Source organism: Oryctolagus cuniculus, chromosome 3 (assembly GCF_964237555.1).
Source record: "Oryctolagus cuniculus chromosome 3, mOryCun1.1, whole genome shotgun sequence".
NCBI lineage: Eukaryota > Metazoa > Chordata > Mammalia > Lagomorpha > Leporidae > Oryctolagus > Oryctolagus cuniculus.
This window is the reverse complement of record NC_091434.1, coordinates 148,133,123-148,149,773: the sequence shown is the minus strand read 5'-3', so window position 1 is coordinate 148,149,773 and position 16,651 is coordinate 148,133,123. Positions and strand designations below refer to the sequence as shown.

Sequence of the window (16,651 nt, the reverse complement as noted above, 5' to 3'; positions counted from 1 at the left end):
GAAGGTGTTGACTTAACCTGATACACCACATCGCCGGCTCCCGAAGATTTTTTGAATCAAGACCTTGAATATATTATCTCACTCTCTTTTGGCTTGTAGAGTTTCTGCTAAGAAGTCTGCTGCTGGTCTTTTTTTTTTTTTAATATGTAACTTGACACTTTTACTGTCTTTTAGCATTCCCTCCTTGTTCTTAACATTTACCAATTTGACTACAATATGCTTTGAAGGAGTTCTTTTTTGAATTTCTCATTCATGTCATCCTTTAAACTATTATCTTATGTTGCATAGGTTTCTTTAGGATTATTATTTTGAATTATTTTTCTGGCTTTTCATGAATTTCAGATCAGGATCTGTTTCTGGAGAACAGCTGTATCCTGTACCAGTGTCATACTTACGTGCTTCTTCGTGTTTCCTGTGTTTCCTGTGTTTCTGTGTTGATGTCTGCATCTAGTATTATCGTCCTTTCTCTATGGAGTATGTTTCATTGGAAATAAGCTTTTGCTTAGATGGAATGCAGGGTATCAAGTGCCTGCTGCTTTGATGTTGGTTCTAGATTAGCCCAGAATTGTCACCTCTGAGTTGATTTCTTTAGCTTTAATCGATGTCAGCAGTGTCTGTGAGTGCCACAGTTGTATAGTCTGCAGCAGTTTGTAGAGGTTTTCATGTAGGTTTTGTATGTAAGGGTTTGTGTGACTTTGAATGGGTTGTGGGCATGCCTAAGATACGTGTCTTCAGTCCCCAGACATTATGGTATCAATAGCAGTAGGGTTTTCTTTAGTCTAGAACTTTGTTCTTGGTGCTGAGAAGCCCAGACAGAGTGGCCTGTCCCCTTGCCCATTGGGCAACCCTGCATGATGCTGTGACTTGTGGAACCAATAGTTGTGGTTCTAGGACTGTGTGATGTGGGTGAGACCTTCCCCAGATCTTTCTGAGTGATTATCACTTATAGCACCAAAAACACTAATCCCAGAACTGGAGAATACAAAGGGAACCTACAAGTGACTACCAGATCTACTGAGGATTTTGCACTATCTGGTCTAAGTCCAGAGAGGTGGAATGCAGATAGGTTCTTTCCTAAATCCCATAGGGTAGAATCTGGTGAATCTGAAGAATCTAGTACTAATAGTCACAATTCCGTTACCATGGGATGGAGTGGGATTGTTTCCAGGTCTTACATATTGAGAACCAGTTTTGTTGGGGACTGTGGACTGACAGCCACAGCTTAAAGCAGTGGAATGTAGAGAGGGCTCTCCAGGTACTGCAGATGAATATAAGTTACTCCAGAGATTGCAGAACCAAAATCAGCAGTCTCAGATCTGCAAGGAACAGAAGGAACAGCACTTAGTTTCTACATGGCATGCAAGGGTAATGCTAGGGCTTGTGCAAATTAACACCTAGGACTGTGAGGTAGGAAATACAGAAGGGCCTTCCTCAGGTCTGGTCCTCATGGGTTTTGGGCTGGTGCTGTCCTGAAGAAGCTGAGGGGAGCTTCCCTGGATTATGCAGCATGAATGACTGTGGCTCTGGGGCTGGTGCCCAGAATTCCCACAGCTGCAGGGTGCAGGTGGTCTGCTCTCTGCTCTTGGAAAATGCCCCCATCTCTGCCCTTTGTGGATTCTGGTAGCAGCAGATTGGAGTCTGGCACTTTGGGTAAGGGAGGCAGTACGCGTTCCTTTTTCAGAGGAAAATAGTCACTCAGACCCCAGTCAACTCTGTTGGCTGGATTTGAATTCAGTGAAGACTGTGAACTTCTTCTGAAGTTAGGGTCGCCAGTCCATGGTGGCTGTGGACCTTTTTAGCTTTCCCTGGTAAGATGGCATCCCCTGGCCAGGAGCTGGTGATGTAGAAGCTGCGGTGGTGGTATATTTGTTTTCTGTCACTGCTTGCTGTTTTAGCACCTTGTGACTGAAAATTTCTCTTAATCAGTCCTCTGGAAACACAGTCTTTCCTTCATTGTTTTGGTATTTTTCTGTGGCTAAGGGGAGTGAGACTTCTATTTAGCCATCTTAGAATTTTCTTCTGCCCTTTGCCTTTATTTATTGTCTTTTGTCTTGTAGGTTTTGTTTTGCCATGCAGAAGGTTTGTTTTTACAGAATCAGACAAATCAGTCTTCTTTATTACTTCTAGATTTTGATTATCTTAGAAAAGCTTTCCTGATTCCTGTACTATAGGAGTTTCTATTCATTATTCACTCCTGTTTTCTTCTAGTATTTGTATGACTTACATTTAGATCTCTGACCTGTTTGGAATTCAAATCTATTGTTTGTTGTAAAGTATTGATCTAATTATTTCCTCTGGTTACACATTCCCCAACACTATAGTGATGTCCTGTAGCATCTGCCTTCCACACATACACACATGTACACCATTCTTCTTTCTCTGGGTATTCTTACTGGTTTTGGTTTTCTCCATATGTACATAAAAATATTAGAGGGAGAGAAAATACACACATGATTTCATGCAAACTAAATTTTAAAAATGTTATTACAGTGACATTAGTTTTATTACAAACCAAAAAAAATGGGCACCTTTTGTAATGTTGAGTCATCCTATCCATGAAAAAGATACGGTTTTACATTTGTTCTATTCTACCTTTTTTTTGAGATTATTTATTTGAAAGGCAGAATTGCAGAGAGGCAAAGACAGAAAAAGAAAGAGTTCTCCCATCATTGGCCTACTCCTGCAAAAGTCTGCAATGGCCCCTGCCAGGCTGATTGAAACCAGGAGCTAAGAGCTTTTCTCCTGGTCTCCCACGTGGCTGCAGGGGCCCAAGGACTTGGGCCATCCTCCGCTCCTTTCAAAGGCCACAGCAGAGAGCTGGATTAGAAGAGGAGCACCCAGGATTCGAACTGGTGCCCATATGGGATGCTAGCACTGCAGGCAGGAAGCTTTAACCACCACACCACAGCACTTGCCCCTGTTGTATTCTACTTTTGAATCATAGTATTGTGAGGGTTTCTGTATGAGGGTACTTCAGAAAGTTGATGGCTAGATGGAATTCAAAGGTGAATTTATTTTGGTGCAAAACCAGTTTTGGAATCCATGCGTTATTTTCCTAATACAAATTTTCCATGGACTTTTTAAAGACAAAAAATGTGATTATTTGCATTTCTTGTGTTTATTACTAGGTATCTTTTTTATTGTTGTTGTTAATGTGATCTTCCTTTCTGTTATATACAAGAATTCTATTTAGAAGAATCCTTTGGATTTTTATATGTTTTATATCCTTTCATTTTAATTAATTCCATTGTTTGTGTTAGTTTATGGTTGATTCCTTTGGGTTGTCTGAATGTCCATCAATCATATGTGAATACACAGTTTTATTTCTTCCTCTCCACTTCATTTGGCTAAATCCTTTTTGTCTGTTGCAGAGCCGTGCTTTACTCATTTCACAGTAATTTATATGGGTTTGGTGCAAATGGGGATATCTTTAGCTATTTGGTATGTGGTCATGGCTTGCTATACAAGAGTTATATAAAAGAAGTGGCTGGCTTGCATGTGAGAAGCTGCTCTTAGATTAAGTTGTCTACTCTCTTCAAGAAATAACCCGAGGAGGAGGAGAGGTGAAGGGTCTTTAAATGCACTGCCCCCCATTCTCTCAAGACCTCAAAGCATAAGGTACAGAAAACTTAAAAAAAAAAATCAGTAATACAAGGGTTGCCTAGTTTTTTGAATACTTGGAATTCCTCATTGGACTGGCTTTTTGGTGAAGTAACCCTGATCATTCTCTTATTTCATGTATGGGTTTTGGTTTTATTTAAACTTTTCATTTCTTTTTTTTTTAATATTAATTTTTTTGAAAGTCAGAGTTAACACAGAAAGAGAAGAAAAGGCAGAGAGAGAGACAGAGATAGAGAGGACTTCCATCTGCTGGTTCACTCCCCAATTAGCCACAACCTTCCGGAGCTGCGCTGATCCGAAGCCAGGAGCCGGGTCTCCCATGCAGGTGCAGGGGCCCAAGCACATGGGCCATCTTTTACTGCTTTCCTGGGCTATAGCTGAGAGCTGGATCTGAAGTGCAGCAGCAGCTGGGACTTGAACCAGAGCCCATATGGGATGCTGGCACTGCAGGCGACAGCTTTACCTGCTATGCCACAGCGCCGGCCCCAATTAAACTTTTCATTTCTACCAGAGTCAAATTTAATAAATTTTCCTGTATTTTTATATATTATACTTAGAATGTTTTCCTATAAAAAAAAGTTATGTAGATTAAAGAAATAATATTTTTGGGTCTTGTTTTGTCCTAAACGTTATTTCTTCCTCCTCTCTTTTGCTTTACTTTCTCTAATCTTTTGAGTTAGATGTCAGTTTTATTCATTTTTATTCCTCTATTTGTGTTGATACAAATTAAAAAGGGTCTCAGGTAATCATTTTAGTTGCATTCCTTAAATTCTGATGGGGAGTACTTGTATGGTTCTAGAAATTTGTAATTTTGTTAGTATTTTCTCTTTGGCTTAAGAGTTATTTAATATATATATATATATATATTTTAGTTTGCAGGTAGAATGGAATTTTTTGTTTTCATTAATATTCTAATTTTATTTTTTGGTGATTGCATAGTTTTCCTGTATTGTTTTTCTTTTATGACTTAATACATGTATATGATAATTTTTGTGAAACTCTATGAGCACTTGGAAAGAAGCTATACTCTATTCGAGTGCTAAGTTCATCTTTTAACAATAAGATAAGCCTTAATATATTCTTTAGGACTTCTGTAATCTTAATTATTTTTCATTCATTTGATTGAGTTAAATTCCTTATTGTGTCTGTTTCACCATGCATCTCACAGAATTTTGTTTTGTAATATGGCTTCTGTGATAAATGGCACATAAATATTCATTACTATTCTGTCTTCATTGGCAGTTGTGGGCTTCAGCATTATAAAGTGTCCTTTTGTATTTAGATAATGCTTTTTATTTGTTACCAGTCTCTTCACCAATATTTCTTAATCACCTTATGATTATTCATCTTCCAGTAGATTTCTTTTGAAAAAGCTTTCAATTATGATTTTTCCCGAGTTCTTGCTTATGAGTAACTTAATAGTTTTGTAACAAGATGCACAGCTTGCTTGGATATAAAATTCTTGACTTGGGGCTGGTGGTGTAGCACAGCGAGTGAAACTGCCGCCTGCAGTGCCAGTATCCCATGTGGGCACTGGTTCAAGTCCCAGCTGCTCCACTTCCGATCCAACTCTCTGCTATGGCCTGGGAAAGCAGTAGAAGATAGCCCAAGTGCCTGGGTCCCTGCATCCGCATGGGAGACCAGGAGGAGGAAACTCCTGTCTCCTGGCTTGAGATCGGCACAGCTCCAGCCGTTGCGGCCAATTGGGAAGTGAACCAGCAGATCGAAGACCTCTCTCTATCTCTCTGTCTTCTCTCTCTGTGTAACTTTGAAATAAATAAATAAATAAATCTTTAAAAAAATAAAATTCTTGACGCACTTTCTGAAAAACTATTTCTGTATTTTGTCTTATTTTGAATCTCTACTACCCATTCTCCTTCCTATATCCTTTTCCCACTGGACACTACCAAACCATTTAGGAATCAGTTGCCAAAATCCTTAGACTTGTACTCCAGAATACTTCAGTATACTTCTACATAATCACAATACAACTATTACATTCAAATTTGACATTGATGTAGCACTCTACACTAATATGCAATCCAAAATCATTTCTCCACTTTTCATTGTAAGATATATGTGGGTGTTGTTTGGGATTAGAAATCCCATCAGGGATAGCTCATTGCACTTAGTTGTTTAGCATCTTTAATCTCTTAATTTAGAAAAATTCTCTACCATATTTATTTGGAATTTATGACATAGCTCTATTTTTGTTTTTTTAAAATTTAAAAAAAATTTTATTTGAAAGGCAGAGTTTCAGAGAGAGGTCTTCTGTCTGCTGGTTCACTCCAGATGGTCACAATGGCCTAGGCTGAGCCAGGCCAAAGCCAGAAACCAGGAGGTTCTTCCAGGTCTCCCACATGGGTACAGGGGCCCAAGTACTTGGGCCATCTTCTGCTGCTTTCCCAGGTATGTTAGGGAGCTGAGTTGGTAGTGAAGCAACTGGGAATTAAACCTGTGTCCAGTTGGGATGTCAGCAGCGCAGGTGAGATTTTACCTAGTATGCCACAATTCTGGCCCTGTGTCCCTTTTGTTAAAGTTAGAATTTTATAAACTGTTAAAGTTTGGACTTGTGTGATTGTTTCTTTGTGATTGCATTCAAGTTAAGCATTATTAACATGGATATTACATAGGTAATTTTGTGTGCTTTTAAATGTAGTACATCAGACTTACATATTATCTACTCCAAGTTTTTCTTTTAAATAGATTCTATTTTTAAAGCAATGGGTTCACATTGAGTAGAAAGTATGGAGTTCTTACATATACCCTGCTCTCCAACATGCATAGCCTCCCCCACTGTCAACGTCTTGCACCAGAGTGGTACATTTATTACATTTGTTGAACTTACATTGACATTTATTATCACCTGAAGTCTGTGATTTACATTAGAATTCGTTTTTGGTGTTGTGCATTCTGAGTTTTGAAAATGTGTATGGTAATATATGTCTAACATTATAGTATTATGCAGAGTATTTTCACTGCCCTAAAAATCTTCTTTCACACCTTCCAGCATTTACTGATTTTATTACTGTCTTCATAGTTTGCTTTTTCCAAAATGTCATATAATTGAAACCACACAGTCTGTAGCTTTTTCAGATTGGCCTCTTTCAATTAGTAATATGTATTTGAGATTCCATCAAGATGTTTCATGTCTTATAGCAGCTTTGACTATGAAATTTATATTCAGGTTTTTGTATAGATAAATTTTCGTCTCATTTGGATAGACAGCAAGAAGCATGATTATTGGGTTGGATGTTAAGAGTATGTTTAGTTTCGTTTAACACTGCCTGTGTCTTTGAAAGTGACTATACCAGTTTGCACTACTACTAGCAGTGATTTGATTTTTTTTTTTTTTTTTTTTTGTCGTACCATATTCTGGCACATTTGGTAGAGTTAGTGTTCTATATTTTGGCCTTTCTCCTGGGTGTGTAATGGTACTTCATTGTTGTTTTAATTTGCTTTTCTTAGTAACATGATGTAGAATATATTTTTATATGCTAATTTTTTTGAAGATTTATCCATTTATTTTAAAGGCAGAGTTACAAAGAGAGGAAGAGACAGAGTGAGAAATCTTCCATCTGACCAGAGCTGGGCCAGGCAGAAGCCAGGAGCCAGAAACTCCATCTAGGTCTCCCGTATGGGACAGGGACCCAAGGACCTGGGTCATTTTTCATTGCTTTAACAAGCACATTAGTAAGGAGCTGGATCGGAAGTGGAGCTGCTGGGACTCTGTGCTTATATGGGATGCTTGTGTTACATGCAGTGGCTTAACCTACTGCAACACAATGCCAGCCCCTCATATGCTTATTTGACAACTGTATTATCTTCTTTGGTGAGTTGTCTGTTCATGTCTTTTACCTTTTTTAATTGGGTCATTTTCATATTGAATTTTAAGAGTTGTATATTTTGGATAATCATTCTTTTATCATGTGAATGTCTTTTGTAAATAGTTTCTTCCTGTCTGTATCTTAAATCTTTATTTTCATGACTTTGTCTTTCACAGAGTAGAAAAGTTTAATTTTACTGAAGTCCAGCTTATTGAATCTTTCTTTGGGTAATGCTATATGTATTGTATCTCAAAATTATCACCATATCAAGGGCCATCCGGATTTTCTCCTGTGTTATTCTGCAGGGAGGCAGGAGATAATGGTTCTGCTTGGGTTCCTGCCACCCATATTGGAGACCCAGTTTGAATTCCTGGATACTGGCTTCAGCTTGTCCAGCCTAGCTGTTGTGGACTGTTTGGGAAGTGAACTAGCTGGCAGAGGGTCTCTCTTCTGTTGCTCTGCCTTTCAAATTAATAAACATCTTCTAAATATTTGTTCTTTTGTGTTTTACATTTAGGTCTGTCATCCATTTTTGAGAATGGTATAAGATCTGTGTCTCAATTCAGCTTTTTTTTTTTTTTTTTTTTACATGTAGATGTCCAGTTGTCCCAATACAACTTCGTGAAAATGTTTTCCTTTGTCAAAGATCAGGTGACTCTATGAATGTTGTTATATGTCTTTATCTGTGCTTTCTATTCTTTTCCATTATTCTTTTGCTGGTTCCATATTGCTTTTTTGTAGCTTTATAGTAAGTTTTGAAATCAGTAATATTAGTCCTCAAACTGATTCTTCTTCAATATTGTGTTGGCTGTTCTGGGTCTTTGCCTCTGCTTATGTGATAGTTAATGTTGTGTGTTAGGGAGTGTTAGTGAATATTAATCACAACTTAACTGGATCACAGGGTGCCCAGATAGATACTTGGCTAAACATTATTTCTAGATGTATCTGTGAGAGTGGTTCTGGATGAGATTAACATTTGAATTGGTAGAGGGAGTGAAGCACATTGTCTTCCTTAATGTGAATAGGCATTATTTAATCCAGTGAATGCCTGCATAGAACAGAAAGCTGGATAAAGTGAAAACTTGTTCTCTCTTCTGCCTGACTGCTTGAGCTGAAACATCAGTCATCTCTTCCCCTCTGACTGGGATGTACACCATTGACTCCTCTTGGCTCTCAAGTATTTGGACATGAACTAGAACTGCATCACCAGCTTTCCTGGTCCTCCAGATATGAATATATTCTGTTCTGTTTTTCTGAAGAACCCTAATAAATCACATAAACTTTAGAATCAGTTTATTAATATCCACAACATAACTTTCCAGGACTTTGGATTGTGTTGAATGTGTAGATAAAGTTGAGAAGGACATGACATTTGGCAATATTGAATCTCTGACTCTCCATGAACATAGACTGTCTCACTGTTTGTTTAGCTCTTTAACTTTTAATTTCAGATTTGAAGTGTTCTTTCATATCTGCAGTTGTTTACATAGTGATTTATAATTAACATTGAAATGTTATATTCAAGTTTTCTTCTGTTTTGTGACTTTTTTGTGATTCTGAGAATTTTTCACTGAAAAGTCAATAGTTGCCTGGGTTTATTAGTGTTTTATGTACTTTCTCTATTTGAGTATGTTCCAGTTTCTGTAAAGAGTATGGGTAGGGGCTTGGGTAGCTTGCTTTATTTTTTTTTAACATTTTTTTTCAACATTTTACTTATTTATTTATTTGAAAGTTAGATCAACAGAGAAAGGGGACAGAAACGGAAATATCATCCATCCACTGGTTCAATCCCCTGAGAAAGATGAGAGCCAGAAACTTCATCCAGATCTCCCATATGGATGGCAAGGGCCCAAGAACTTGGACTGTTATCTGCTGTCTTCCAAGGTGCATTAGCGGGAAGCTGGATTGGAAGCAGAGTAGCCGGATACTGGCATCAAAAGCCATGGGTTAACCTGTATGCTACAAAGCCAGCCCATTATTTAATTCCCCAAAGTCCTATTTGATTAGTACAGATGCAGAGTTCCTTTTAATAAATGATATTTATCTGAATGATGACATCTCAATTGGCTTTTAATCTTTAATGGCTTCATTCTTTTTTTCTCTTTATCACCTTGCATCCAGAAATGCCTCCCCTTTCCCACACACTGTCTTACTGAAACTCACATTTAGTAGCTTCCGTCCCTTCTAGACTCCTTTCTTTCAAACTTAGTGGCAGATACTTTGATTAACTAGGTCTCAAATCTTTTGTTAGCATTTCTGTACTTGGTGTTGGACCCTCTCTTGGTGGTGAATCTTGGTGTTAACTGATTTTGCTATCTCTAAGACTCCATTATACCTTCTTCTCTTTTACACTGTGCTATCTGTGTATTTTGGGTGATTTTGTTTGCCCAATTGTATGTAAAATGGAGTGTTATTCTGTGTTTCCTACTTATGCTATAGACATAAATTGTAAATGCTTTTATTTATTCTCTTTAATGAATTTATTTTTCTGGAGGGTATTTGGTGAGGCTGGAATTTAGATGGATGTTTTCCTATGATAACGTGGAGTTTTAGCCCTTTAAGTACTTTACTAACAAATTTCTTACAACTGTTAAATTGGACCACATAAAACTGCAGTTCTTATGATTCAAGAACTGTTGAATATCAGCAATTTCATAGAATTCTACCTAATAACAAGGTGAGCAACTATTTTACTTTGTACTTCATACCATAGTGAAACATTATATAATGGAGGAATTATTTTTAGTATAAATGTAATGTCTGTAGTTTAGGAGTTATTTTAGTTCCAAGTTGATAAAAGCTATACTTTTTTCAACTTTAGGTATAATTCATGTACAATAAAATGTACACATGTTCAGATTGTGTTTATAATTCTTTATGGTTATGTAGCCACTACCACTGTCAAGATGTAAGACTTTCTATCACTTCAGAAAACTCACTTGTACACTTTTGCACTTAGTCCCATCTCCTCTATAGACAACCACTAAACTGGTTTCTGTCACAGATTAGATTTGTAAAGGCCACAGTTTTAAATTGTGGGTCTTATGTGATTTGAAGCTAGCTTACTTCTCCAGTGTTAACCCAGCTACCTTTCCTTCCTGTATGTGTGCTGATATTAGGACATTATCATGTGTAAGTCCTTCCTTCCATGTATCTTCTGCCTTGTACTATAAACTTCACATCCCTTCTGCTGAGGCAAACCTCTGCACAGTCCATTTTGCTGCTGTTCCCCATGCCTTTGCACATCCATACTCTACCTGGAAAGCACTTTCCTCCATAACTAACAGTCTTCCTTGCCTTATTTATTTCTGTTCAGCTTTCTAAAATCAGATTATATCAGTGATTTTAGATTGGTTTAGATATTCCATTTACAAAACCGTCTGTATTAGTTGTATTTTCTTTATAAGAATACTTTCAAAATAGTTTGTAGAAAATACACATTATCCTTTAATTCCCTTTTCTCTCAGATTTTTGTGGTATACTCATATAATTATTTGTCTCCTTCACTACTCTGAACCTCTTGAGGGTAGTGTCCATATCATCTTCAGTTTGTTTTTCTATTACCTTTGTGCCTCCACACCTGATAGAAACTAAATAAATGTTTAATTAATGATGAATGAGTTTCAGTTCCTGCATACAAAGAGTAAAACTGGGCCAGCGCCGCGGTTCACTAGGCTAATCCTCCGCCTTGCGGCGCTAGCACACCGGTTCTAGTCCCAGTCGGGGCGCTGGATTCTGTCCCGGTTGCCCCTCTTCCAGGCCAGCTCTCTGCTGTGGCCCGGGAATGCAGTGGAGGATGGCCCAAGTGCTTGGGCCCTGCACCCCATGGGAGACCAGGATAAGTACCTGGCTCTTGCCATCGGATCAGCGAGGTGCGCCGGCCGTGGCGGCCTTTGGAGGGTGAACCAACGGCAAAGGAAGACCTTTCTCTCTGTCTCTCTCTCTCACTGTCCACTCTGCCTGTCAAAAAAAAAAAAGTTAAACTGAATCTACAGAGGGTAAGTTTAAGAAGTTTTACATAAAATAAGAACTAAGGAAAACAGAAGTTGAATTAATGGTATCCTAAAAGTATGAGAGAGAAGTTGGTGTTATACCCTCAGACCATAGTTCTGCTTGCTTAAACCTGTTTTAAATGAATTTTTCAATTTTTTTTGCTGCCGTGTGTTTTTAGACCTTCATCAAGCAGTATTTGTGGAGAAAAGTAGTTCTAGCTTTGTTTTAAAGAATGAGCTATTTATAATAATAATGTAGTTTATGTTAAGAATTAAGAATCTAAAAAGAAAGAAAATTTATTCAGGTTCTATCATCTTTCACTTTAAGTAGCTTTGATAAGCTTACCAATTATTTTCAAATGTGTATGTCTCCTGACATTTTGAGTATGAGAACCACAGCTATGTTTAACTAATTTTTTCCCTTTAAGTTTCTTGGCTAAACAGCTAATATTTGAGTTGATTTTTTAAAAAATATTTCTTTATTTGAAAGGCAGAGTTACAAAGACAAAGAGAAAGAGAGAGGGAAAGACAGAGAGATCTCTTCAGTCCATTGGTTTGGTCCCCAAATGGCCACAATGGCCAGGGCTTGGCCAGGTTGAAGCCAGGAGTCAGGAGCTTCTTCCAGGTCTCCCACAAGGGTGTAGGGGCCTACGTACTTGGGCCATATTCTGCTACTTTCCCAGGCACGTTAGCAGGTAGCTGGAACAGAAATGAAGCAACCAGCATTCAAACTGGTGCCCACATGGGATGCCCACAAGCTGGCGGTAGCTTAAACTGCTACATCACAGTGCTGGCCCTGTGTTGATTCTTTGGTGCATTTTGTTGTCCTGTTACATATTCTGATATGGCACACTACTGTAGTCATCCTATAATTATATTAGGTATATCATAAATACTAAGAAAAGTATTTATTCCAGTCATCAGTTTAATTTTGAACAACACCTTATCTGGACTTAAAATGCTAATATCTTGAAAAAAATCTGTATATAAATTGTATAAGAATTGTGACATGCAGTAATGGCTTTTTGATGGCAGCAGGAATAAATTCTAGATGTTATTAAAAACTACTCATGTTCAAATTTCTGTCTTCTTTGAATTTATACCTTTCTGATAAGGATACCTTGTTTTAACCTGAAATAGATTTTTATGCCATTCTCTCAAAACAAATAAAAAGACCCCTGAATATATTGACACCCTGAGGGACCTCAAAAACAACTATTCTACTATTCTTTTTGGATGCTGTAACTGAATAGTGAAGTTTCATCTAGGCATTGCTGGAGGAACTTAAATTTTAGTTAAGAATGAAGTTGAGTAAAATACATATTGGCATATCTATACTTTTGAACTACATACTTATTAAACATAATCCATGATCATTCTTGGTTACTAAGTATTTCTGTAAGGTGCTCACACATACTTCTGTTTAACACTTTGAAAATAGGAATCTTTAATTGGAAAGCTTCTCATCTTTATATAAAAGATTACTGTTTTTCTATTTTTCCACACTGATGTCTATTATTCTAAAATGTAACTTTATTTTAACTTGTAGTGTTTGCAGAGAATATTTCCAAAATGGTGGGAAGAGAAAAGCACTTGAGAAAGATGAAAGAAGAGCTGTACTTGCTTCTAAGACCACTCCAGCCTTAAATACGCATGACTCTTCTAAACTTGAAGGTCATTTAACCAACCTCAGCTTTACAAACCCTGAATTTATAACTGAGTAAGTACATTTTTTTTTGCTTCAGTTATTAGCATTATTTGTTTAGTTGTGTTAATATAAAATAGTATAATGGTTTATAACAAGTAGTAGGCAATGAGTCAGAAATTAAAAAAATTTTAAAGCCATCTAGAAAATGCGTGGTTCTATAGCATGTGTTCTATAGCAAGAAAGAGTAGTTTATTAGATGTTATCGGAACCAGCATTGTGGCGCAATGAGTAAGCTGCCACCTGCAATGCCAGAATGCCATACCTGAGTGCCAGTTTGAGTCCTAGCTACTCTGCTTCCAATGCAGCTCCCCACTGTTATGCCTGAGAAAGCAGCAGCAAATTGCCCAAGTGCTAGGGTGCCTACCATCCACGTGGGAAACCAGGGTGGACTTCCAGCTCCTGACTGTGGCTTGTTTCATCCCTGCCTGCCCTTTGTGGCCATTTGGGGAGTGAACCAGTGGGTGAAAGATTCTCTCATTCCCCCTCTTCCCCTCTCCATCTCTCCCCCTCTTCTCCTTTCCCCCTCTCCCCTTCTCTCCCTCTCCCCCTCTCCTCCTCTTCCCCTGTCCCCCCTTCCTTCCCCTCCTCTCCCTGTCACTCTTCTTTCAAATAAAATGAATAAATGTTTCTTAGATGTTGTTAAGCTGTAGCAATCCACTAAGAAATTACAAATAAAAAATGAAATATTATTATGGATTAATAATCACTGTCTTGATTTTTATGTACTAAATACAGCATTTTTATGTACTTAGTAGATTTTCTGTTTGCTGCTGTTTTTTCCTGAGAATGAGTCATACTTTTCTGTTTTTTTTTTTTTTCTGGTTTTTGGGTGTTGATAATTAATAGGTCTAAAAAACAGAAATCACAAGGCTCAGATGATTTTCCTGCTGATGCGGAAATCCACCAGACACCTGAGGAAAATATGATACCAATTCTGTATAATCTGTTCCTGAGAAAGAGAATCAAAGGGAAAATTTAACTCCTTCTATGAGGCCAGCTAATGTATTTTAAGACGCTGAACCATTCTTTTTCCAGTTGAATTAACATTGACATCCCAGCTGATTGTAGGAACATGGTTAGATAGTGACAGAATCCATATTTGGGGATTAAAGCTGTGCTTTTCTTGCTAGTGATGTAAACAAGCTAAGACCAATAAGAAACTGGAGAATCTTCTGGATTTTTTAAAAATTATTTATTTGAAAGGCAGAGTGACACAGAGAGAAATCTTCCATCCCCTGGTTCACTCCACCAATTGGTCACCATGTCCTGGGCTGGGCCAGGCTGAAGCCAGGAGCCAGGAACTCCATATGGATCTCCCATATTGGGTGGCCAGGGTTCCAGCGTCGGAGCCAGCCTCCACTGCTTTTCCAAGTATATTAGCAGAGCTGGATTGGAAGCAGAGCAGCTTGGGCTCAAACCAGCACTCCCATGTAAGATGACAACATTGTGCTGGCAGTTTAACTTTCTGCACCACTCCAGCCACTTCTAGATTTTTTTTCTCTAAAGTGGGAATTTTTTTTTTTTTTCAGAAAACAACCAACAACTAATAATTATAGAACTGTGCTTCAATTTGTAATTACTAAATTTGCCCTAAATTGCTTTACCTTTTTCCTTTTTCCCCAAGTTCATCAAATGATTATTATCAAGAAAGCAACAAACCTACTTTGTTTAAAGTTATTGTGGGCTAGTATTAGTTTTCTGCACATAGCATTTTATTGTTCAAAGTAAAGAAATTTAGAGGGTTTAGTGGCAAAGACTGTAGAGCTCAGACATAACCATACTTTTGTTTATGAGAAATAACATGATGGAAAGAATATTGCTGCATATACATTACTTTTTCATTAGACATTCAGTTATTTCCCTTTTCACAGTTATTTCATCTTAGCATTAAACATCTTGGGGCTTGATTTTCATGTCCTCAGGATTCCCAGATGTAGATTTCTGGTTTGAAAATATAAATGGCTATAGGTTCTGTTATAAATTATTGAATTCCTTTCCTGAAAGAAAATACTAATTTAATTACCTCAGTCAATGTAAGTGCCCTTCTTGCCAAAACTCAACTGCATTGAGTGTTCTTATTCTTTATTAACACAGTGGAATAAAATGGCATTTCATTGTGTTAATATGCACTTCTAGTAGGTACATAAGATAAAACAAGAAAAAATAAAATTTAGAAGAAGGGAACATAATATGGAATCTGTATAGTAAAATACATCTTATGAAATTCTAGTGCATGTTTTGGCAGAAATATGTATGCTGTCACCATCTGAGGATAACTCAAAAATTTTTAAGAAAAAGGAATTAAGTTTATTTTGGTTCCAACAATTTGAAATCTGTACATTTTTTCATAATAAACATTACCCATGAACTTTTTGAAGACCCTCATACTTTCAAAAATCCATGATAAATTTAAGCACTTCATCAGTCATAGGGTCATTCCTACAGATCCTGAACTTGACTGCAGAATCTTTTTCGATGCACTTTCGATGCAGAGTTAGAGAGAGAGAGAGAGAAAGGTCTTCCTTTTTCTGTTGGTTCACATCCCAAATGGCCAGCACAGCCGGCGCCCTGCGCCGATCCAAAGCCAGGAGCCAGGTGCTTCTCCTGGTCTCCCATGCTGATGCAGGGCCCAAGCACTTGGGCCATCCTCCACTGCACTCCCGGGCCTCAGCAGAGAGCTGGCCTGGAAGAGGGCAACTGGGACAGAATCCGGCGCCCCAACCGGGACTAAAACCTGGGGTGCTGGTGCCGCAGGCGGAGGATTAGCCTATTGAGCCGCAGCGCCGGCCTGCAGAATCTTTTTCAATACATCCCTCTAAGAAGCCATCCCTCTAAGAACCAGTTGGTCAGTATGAGAGAAGCTCACGTACTATTTATGCCCTTCACCTGTGTTATGCATAGGTGTACATTGTTGACTCCTGCTTCTTAACAAATGAGGCTGATCTGTGAATAGGATCTTTTTTTTTTTTTTTAATTTCCTTTTTCTTTTTTGGAGAATTTTCTGTTTAAGTCATTTGTCCATGTAAGTATTGGGATGCTAAGTGTTTATCAATTTGTATGAGTTCTTTAGTACTAAGGGTATTACTGGAAACATACAGTTATTAGAGTTGGGGCTTAACACATACTTCAAGAGTAAAAGAAAGGAAAGGTATAGGATAGCAAAATTCTGTTTTTATAATCATCTATTTGAAAGTTAATTGGTGGGAAAAACGAGGAAGGAATGGATAATGGCAGTAAACCCAAGAAAACTCTATAAAGAATATTAGATTATCATTGCCAATCCAAGAGTCTCATGCTAGGCCTTATCTTCATTCTGCCTTAGGATGTAAGATGTTGAACATGGTTTTTTTTTTTTTTTTTTTTTTGGCAGACAGAGTGGACAGTGAGAGAGAGACAGAGAGAAAGGTCTTCCTTTGCCGTTGGTTCACCCTCCAATGGCTGCCGCGGCTTGGTCTCCCATGAGGGTGCAGGGCCCAAGCACTTGGGCCATCCTCCACTGCACT

The 16,651-nt window shown here is 37.9% G+C and overlaps 1 protein-coding gene across 3 annotated transcripts in view; it reads left to right on the top strand.

The window, feature by feature from the left end:
• SAMTOR (S-adenosylmethionine sensor upstream of mTORC1) overlaps window positions 1–16,651 on the top strand; it is a 103,396-nt gene that overhangs the window by 28,109 nt on the left and 58,636 nt on the right. For 2 of the 3 annotated variants that reach the window (XM_002712013.5, XM_051848895.2), the window contains exon 3: window positions 12,990–13,160. The exons of the other annotated variant lie outside the window; for it this stretch is intronic. In XM_002712013.5, coding sequence (XP_002712059.1) covers window positions 12,990–13,160 — 171 coding nt within the window. The remainder of the gene's footprint in view (window positions 1–12,989; window positions 13,161–16,651) is intronic. 3 annotated transcript variants of the gene reach the window in all.